This window comes from Triticum dicoccoides, chromosome 6B (genome assembly GCF_002162155.2).
Source record: "Triticum dicoccoides isolate Atlit2015 ecotype Zavitan chromosome 6B, WEW_v2.0, whole genome shotgun sequence".
NCBI classification, from domain to species: domain Eukaryota; kingdom Viridiplantae; phylum Streptophyta; class Magnoliopsida; order Poales; family Poaceae; genus Triticum; species Triticum dicoccoides.
The window spans coordinates 415,497,672-415,505,204 of NC_041391.1; the positions used below are offsets into that span (position 1 = coordinate 415,497,672).

The following is a 7,533-nucleotide window of genomic DNA, read 5'->3' on the forward strand; positions in this document are numbered from 1 at the left end:
CCAAAAAAAATACTATGACACGAGCCAATCTGTGGTTGGATAGTTAGGAGGACAGAGTCCACTAGGGTTCAAATCCTGATGCTCGCATTTATCCTGGAATTATTTCAGGATTCCCGGCAATACACGTTTAGTGAAAAAAAGGTACTGTGACGATCCCTCAATAAAAAAAATACTGTAGAAATGTTGTAAACATTAAAAAAACGCACAGGGAGGCTTTGCTGCAATGGTCTAGCAGTGTGCCGACCTGTAGATGTGACGCAGGCGCCGTAGCTGATACTATGAAGGATGCCTCCGAGACATGGACGCAAAATAATTCCTCTCAGCAGCCGTCTGGACTCGAGCACAAAGTGGTTACATTTTCCCTGTGGTCCTTTTGCCAGCAGCATGGTACCATCCCATCTGCTATAACAAAACGGCAAAAGAAAATCACAATCACAATGCAGCTTCATACACATACCACAAGACTGACGCTGAAGGAATCTAGGACCACAGCCGTTCTTGCAAGAGGAAACAATACCCATGAGATGTCCTCCACTCCACAACACTCTGTTACATTGTCATCAGTAATAATTATACAACAACAACGACAACAACAACAACAACAACAACAAAGCCTTGTTGCTGTTGTTGTCATCAGTAATAATTATGGCACAGGAAATCCTATAGTGTGTGTGTATTAACAAAAACAGTGAGAATAAGAACACTAAAAATGCATGATGTCCTGAGAGGGACACTAGTTCCGGTTACTCTACACAGTGCATAACGCAAACATGAAACGGCAAAAGGAACAGAAGAAACATCATTTTGCTTCAATCAAAAATCCAACTACCCTAAGAAGATACTAGTGCCAGGCTAAAGGCCAGGCCGAGAATCAAAACAACAGGAAGAGACACGTATTTGGATCTTGAGAAGAAACAGAGTGGAGGGAGGTCCAGTCCAGACATCCATGCAACAGAAAACAAACAGTCCAGCAGCCCGCTGCGACCCCAGATTATGGATTAGGCGGGAATCTTGCCGATATCCCCTTCCACCACTCGTTCCTTCCCACCACTCGTTCGTCCCAGCCCAAGCTGGGCCACCACAGAAAGCAAGCTCTTGCTTCCATCCACAGCTCCCTCCTATGGCCACCGCTCCCCCTTCCTCTCCTGCTCTCCACTGATCATCTCATCTCTTTCTTCTTGGTGCTCCCCCCTGGTTTTTGCTTCTGCCACTCCATGTCTCAATCTTCTCCTTTCTTTTCCATTGCCCGCGCACATGCTGGAGCAGGAGGGCGAGCTGCGGCTGCCGCTCTCCTGCTCCGTTGCCCTGCCGCTCAGCTGCCACCTACCATCCACTGCCCGAGGTACTTCCGTCTGGCTAAAGTGTCACCTGCCAAGACACTGAGCTCGCACCTGGTGCTTCCGCGTGCCACACTCTCCTCCTTTGCAAACGCTGACGATGGCTCCGGTGCAAAACCAGATGCCTCGGGGGAGCAGAGCGCAGGATCCGAGCTGTCAGAGATGGCAAAGGCATTCCATATTTCACCACGGATGGCCATGTCAATCTCTGTGGTGATTGCATTTGCAGCTCTCACTGTTCCACTGGTGATGCGCTCACTGCTCTTCCATGGGACGACCAAGATGAAGGTGCTGGCATATCTGACCCTCTTGTCAGGATTCTACATGGCATGGAACATTGGAGCGAATGATGTGGCAAATGCCATGGGGACGTCGGTAGGGTCTGGTGCTTTGACTCTCCGGCAGGCGGTGCTGACTGCAGCTGTGCTAGAGTTCTCTGGCGCATTCCTTATGGGCACCCATGTCACCAGCACCATGCAGAAGGGCATCCTCGTCACATCTGTCTTCCAAGGAAATGATTCTCTGCTCTTTGCTGGATTGCTGTCCTCCCTCGCTGCTGCTGGTACATGGTTACAGGTAACATTCCATCACAGATAATTCTTTTGAGGTTTGTTATACCATGTCAATCAAATGACGAGGTCCCTTGGTTCCACTAGCATCACATAATTATTCAAGATCCCCACAGTTTCCATCTATAAAATAAACAGAAGATGTAAGATATCTTCAGTGGCATATTTATGATACTACTAGTTTCACCTAACAGCAAAAACCTATGCACTTGTAGATGCTATCTCTGATTCTAGGGAGCCTGATTACATAAGAAACTTTTATCCTAAGATAAGTAAGAAACCAGCAAAGGGAAAGGCACTTGACAGATTCAAATTCAACATTTGGTTTTAGCCTGGTTGATGTGGAAATCAGAAAACTTTGATCTAAATTTTGATTTTTAGGATCCAGTTATAGGCAGATTCAGGATCATCAGTTCAAACTTCAAGTGCACCTCACTTCCAATTCACAGAGGTTGCTATCTAAACTTTGAACAACTACTTCAGCTAGGGAAAGTACAGAAACAACAAATAGGTTTAACTGAACAGACAATGTTAATGCTGGAGTAAGAAAATTTTAGTGGATCACTAATTGCATTATTAGGTAATATGTTTCATCTATTTATGCAACAGTGTTGATAGTGATACAATCGAGTGAAAATTCAATGCAATTAGCATGCTTACAAAAATATATTTTATCATCACCAAATCTAATATATCCACAAGCAATGCACTTGAGTTTACAGCCTTGAGAATGTAGCATATATTCATAAGCATCTGTCTGGATTACACTTTTTTATTTATTATAGGTTGCTTCCTCTTATGGCTGGCCTGTGTCAACTACCCATTGTATTGTTGGGGCCATGGTTGGTTTTGGGCTGGTATATGGAGGGGTCAATGCAGTTTTCTGGAGCTCCTTGGCTAGAGTATCTTCGTCATGGCTTATTTCTCCACTGATGGGTGCTGCAGTCTCATTTCTTGTTTACAAGTGCATACGCAGGGTGAGTACTATACTAACTTTACTTGCAACATGGTAAATGAGAAAACAAGATATCTTTGCAAGCTTATTAGTCAGACATCTTATTGAGCAGATAATCACAGAAACTAAAATCTCCTAAATAAAAGACACAAACACTATTTCTACTAACCATGTTTCACTTCAGTTTGTGTACAGCGCACCAAATCCAGGTCAAGCTGCAGCTGCTTCTGCACCTATTGCAGTTTTTACTGGTGTCACTGCAATCTCGTTTGCCGCTTTCCCTCTCAGCAAGACATTTTCCATTGCCGTTCTGCAAGCATTAGTATGTGGGGCAATAGGAGCTGTCTTTGTTAGCAGGGCAATCAAAAAACAGCTTGGTGACCTACTGTCATCAGAAGCAGAAAAGATAGCAACAGCTGACAATACAGATGTTCAGCAAGGTGGATTTGACGTCGCTGGCCCTAGAGGAGCTCAATTGCAGATTGTCTACGGCGTATTTGGCTACATGCAGGTCCTGTCAGCATGCTTCATGTCATTCGCTCATGGAGGCAATGATGTCTCCAATGCCATAGGGCCTCTGGCCGCAGCTTTGTCTATTCTTCAAGGCGTAGCAAGCAGCGCTGAGATAGTCATACCGACTGAAGTCCTTGCTTGGGGTGGTTTTGGAATTGTCGCAGGGCTTACAATGTGGGGTTATAGAGTCATAGCAACAATTGGCAAGAAAATCACCGAATTAACACCCACAAGGGGGTTCGCAGCAGAGTTTGCTGCCGCTTCTGTGGTCTTGTTTGCATCTAAGCTTGGGTTGCCAATATCTGCTACACATACACTTGTTGGTGCAGTGATGGGTGTGGGATTTGCAAGAGGTCTCAACAGAGTCAGAGCAGAGACTGTGCGTGAAATTGTGGTCTCCTGGGTGGTCACAATTCCAGTTGGTGCTTTGCTATCAGTCTTCTATACATTAATCTTGACCAAGATTCTGAAATACTTTATGTGAGTGCTTTGTGAGATACAGTTGCTGTTTTGAGAGGTCCAGCCGTTGTCCCTAAATTTTTTATGCTGTAAAAAAATGTGTAACAGTGAATAGATGAGCCAGTTCCGGGAGTTTCCAGCAGAGAAATTGAAAAGATTTGTCAGAGCAAATAATCATTTTCCTGGCAACAAAGCACATGATTAGGATAAAGGGTTTACGGTAAATAATCATGTTTGAGACTCCCAGCTTCTTCATCTTTTATCTCTAATGTACCACCTATATGACTATATCTTTATATTTTCTACCGGAAGGTGGAATATTTTCAATACCTTGTAGAGATATGATTAATTGATCATACATAATGGACACTGGTTAGTCTCACTACCCTTGTAATTATGCCATATTGATGATATTGCTGTTTCAGCGCCACTATAAATGTGAATCTTTTTCTTTTCTTTTTTCTTTGGCCAAAATGGAAGAACCACGTGATAAATAGTAAAAGGCAAGTTCGGCATTACATGTATGTAGAATTGCTGAAAGTAAAATATAACAATGAGATTAGAGGAACTGGTCATCAACCCGCGGAGCTACATGAGAAATATTTAGTCTTATTGAAGAACACAGATAATAGAATTATTTTTATTGAAGAACACAAATAAGTAGGAACGTTTGAATAAATCCACAATGAAAAAATCTACGAAAAACTATACAGAAATACGATTGGTTTATTATCATTTCAGATCTTGGTGGTCTGAAAGGCCGATCATTCTGTTTCTCTAATTAGTCTTTGAGAAGATGGTTTTTGCACACGTTTACTAACTGTATGATGACTAACTTCTTGACATGGTATCATTCTGTTTACTAAATTAGTCTTGAGTATATCAATGGGTATGACTTGATGGCGCATGTTTTTTCAACAATTCTCATCAGACTTAATGGACAAACTCATCAGTAACACAGCATTCCTTTTTGTGGGCACAAGCATGGAAGTAATTAACTGAACTTGATCAACATTAAAATTTTCTTTTCCTTAAATCATATATTTTCATGAGATCAAGGATAGACTATATATGGTATCCTGACCATGCACACTATCGTGGATGTAAGGGTGGGGCCAAAAGGTTAATCTGTGCATGCTAAGGATTAGGAGCATCAAACTATATATAGATAGAGATGACAGACACACAAGATGGCACATCGAAGCTTTACTAATATTTACCATGGGTTAGGGAATGGACCAGGATCAGGGCACCCTTCGGCATCAACGGTGATGCCCATGTATGTAGCCATGAACTTTTTCCACCTGATACGACACCTAAAACTTCTAACAGCTACTTAGCTACTCCCTCCGTCCCACAATATAAGACGTTTTTGTAAGCTATGTTAGCTTGCAAAAACGTCTTGGTGGAGGGAGTAGTTTATATCCTCCACTACCTCACAGCTTACTTGATCATTGCTGTCGTGTCGTTCCGCTTCTTCCTGCATGTGCTGCTCCTGCTATAATGACTCTATAAATGAGAATGAGAGGCCCTGGAAAGCAGTCCACTGAAATTTAACCAACGTGACTAAATTTTGCATCCACCGGGAGTCAAACCTAGGCTAGGCAGGTGCAGACACGCCGCTGCGCTCTCACCACTGGGCTGGGACCTGGTCCTTGTCAATAACCATAAGTCCATAATTTTGATCCATTGCCTCTCAATACTTGGTAAATGCTTCTGCTTACATAGAGATGATCTACTTGGCACCCATGTTTGGAGTAGTCAAACATTGAACCCTGTCTCTAATCGAAATGATACAATCCAATCTCTGTCTCTGATATTCCATCTTTAGGGCGGTCATCCACAACACTAACTATAGATTGACCATCACAATTTACATACATGATGCTTCAGAAAGGAATACAAGGGGCGCATTAGTGAATCACATATCCCTAGCTTCCAAACAAAGATACTCAATATCAGCATATCACAGACTCACTGTAAAGAAACTTGACCAAGAAGCACAAGGCAGTAAGGCATTCACATAGAGTACTGATTAATATCGGTGTTTCGATAAATACTTAACAGCATTAACAGGCTAATCCAAGGGTAGGTAAACCCCCCGAATCGTCGAAACACCACGCAGCAAAGTAAAGTATAATAGCTTGGACAGATTGATCTAATAACTAGAGATAATTGGGGATCTCGGGCTCCGACAAGCGTACAGATTGGTTCGCAGAAAGGGCAACGTCACCGGAGCCTGACGGCTCAGCCGGTTTCTTGGTCGAAGTCGTCCCCGTCGGACTCGTCGACGTTGTCGACGTCGTCCTCCTCCACCTCCGCGTCGTACTCCTCCTTGACGTCGTTGGTGGGCTTGCCTATGATCACCAGGTTGCTGTTGGTCTTGCGGATCGCGTTCAGCTGAGAGGCGAGAGCAAGAAAGAGCAGAGCGGGGCAGGCGTTAGAGCCGCGGCGTGCGGTGGGGACGAAGGACACGGGCAGGAAGGGGAAGAGCAGCAGTACCTTGTCCTCGAGGTCGGACTCGGCCATGGCGAGGAGGAGCTCGTCCTCCTGGGTAGTTGCGGGCACGGGGAGGAGTGTGGACGCCGGAATCAGCGGCGGCGACGGCCACTGCCGCATCAGCGCCGGGAATTGCAGCATCTCCTTTTCACCACTTCGCCGCCGCCGCCGCCGCTAGTTCGGTTTGGGGGGCAGGGAGAGAGAGAAAGCATTTCCTAACGGGCGCCTTAAGCGCCCGTTTCTTCGGTTGCCGCAAACGGGCGCATACCCCGCGCCGCGCTGGGCCGGCCCGTTTCATTCTTTTTCTTTCTCTTAAAAAAACTGCAGCAAAAATCATACTAGGAATGTGAGGTCTCGACCTCTCGACCTCGCCGTTGAAACAGTAGCACACTAACCAACCGACCACCACACAGATTTTATTCATGTACTTCCTCCATCCGCAAATATTTATCATTGAAATGGATGTATCTAGATGTATTTTAGTTGTAGATACATCTATTTTCATTCATTTTGATGACAAGTATTTCCGGACGGAGGGAGTACTTATTTTCATTCTTTTATTTACGTAGGCCGCGAGAGTCCACTGTGACGCCCGGGCAATTAGGCTACAGTAATCCCACGTTAATGATGCCACGTCACCACGGTTACTGTTGTTAATCTCGTGTTAGTTCAAAATAGATTCGAAATTCAAACTTAAAATAAAGTCAAACGGTAAAGATTTTCAAACTTTAATACTAAAATGTTCGAGAGGTGACAAATAATGCGTAGGTATTTATGGTGGAGGAAACATCTTTTTATAAAGTAGTTAAAAGCACTAAATTAATAAAAACTGCAGGAAAACTAATATTTAATTGTCTTTTAAATACTAAACAAATTTAAACTAATTGTTTAGGGTGCCAAATCAATTGTGGTAGTGTCGTAAGTATTAGTTCTAATTTAGGGGCTAGATTTATAATTTATAAAACAAAGGTAAAAATAAACAGAAAAGAAATTGAAAAAAAAAAGAGAAAAGGAAAACTAGCAAACAAAAAAAAGGGAGAGAAAAGAAAACAGGACCCTCCCTCCCCTCCCCCCCGCTGGACCACAAGTGGCCCAGCTGGCCTCGGCCGCTCGAACGGGCCAGCCCACCCCGGTCCACCTCCCCTACTAACCCCTACCTCCACCGAAACCTAACCCTAACCGGCACACGATCCCCACTCCC

The 7,533-nt window shown here is 44.0% G+C and overlaps 2 protein-coding genes across 2 annotated transcripts; one reads left to right on the forward strand and one right to left on the reverse strand.

The window, feature by feature from the left end:
* The first annotated feature begins 1,024 nt into the window (after window positions 1-1,024).
* LOC119324631 (inorganic phosphate transporter 2-1, chloroplastic-like) lies at window positions 1,025-4,289 on the forward strand. The gene is made up of 3 exons (XM_037598401.1): window positions 1,025-1,913; window positions 2,692-2,883; window positions 3,046-4,289. Exons 1-3 carry the CDS (start codon window positions 1,215-1,217, stop codon window positions 3,856-3,858), a joined length of 1,704 nt encoding a protein of 567 aa, XP_037454298.1. The 5' UTR covers window positions 1,025-1,214; the 3' UTR covers window positions 3,859-4,289.
* Window positions 4,290-5,791: 1,502 nt separating this feature from the next.
* LOC119324632 lies at window positions 5,792-6,552 on the reverse strand. Its single transcript, XM_037598402.1, has 2 exons — window positions 6,336-6,552; window positions 5,792-6,233 (listed from the first exon to the last, which is right to left on the reverse strand). Exons 1-2 carry the CDS (start codon window positions 6,471-6,473, stop codon window positions 6,081-6,083), a joined length of 291 nt encoding a protein of 96 aa, XP_037454299.1. The 5' UTR covers window positions 6,474-6,552; the 3' UTR covers window positions 5,792-6,080.
* Between the last annotated feature and the right edge of the window lie 981 nt (window positions 6,553-7,533).

What these genes read in the sequence shown, in the direction of transcription:
- LOC119324632 (XM_037598402.1), bottom strand. Translation starts at nt 6,473, where the DNA reads ATGCTGCAATTCCCGGCGCTGATGCGGCAGTGGCCGTCGCCGCCGCTG. An exon ending in AGTCCGACCTCGAGGACAAG is followed by an intron (nt 6,234 to 6,335) that starts GTACTGCTGCTC and finishes CTCGCCTCTCAG; the next exon opens with CTGAACGCGATCCGCAAGAC.
- LOC119324631 (XM_037598401.1), top strand. Translation starts at nt 1,215, where the DNA reads ATGTCTCAATCTTCTCCTTTCTTTTCCATTGCCCGCGCACATGCTGGA. An exon ending in CTGCTGGTACATGGTTACAG is followed by an intron (nt 1,914 to 2,691) that starts GTAACATTCCAT and finishes TATTTATTATAG; the next exon opens with GTTGCTTCCTCTTATGGCTG. An exon ending in TTTACAAGTGCATACGCAGG is followed by an intron (nt 2,884 to 3,045) that starts GTGAGTACTATA and finishes GTTTCACTTCAG; the next exon opens with TTTGTGTACAGCGCACCAAA.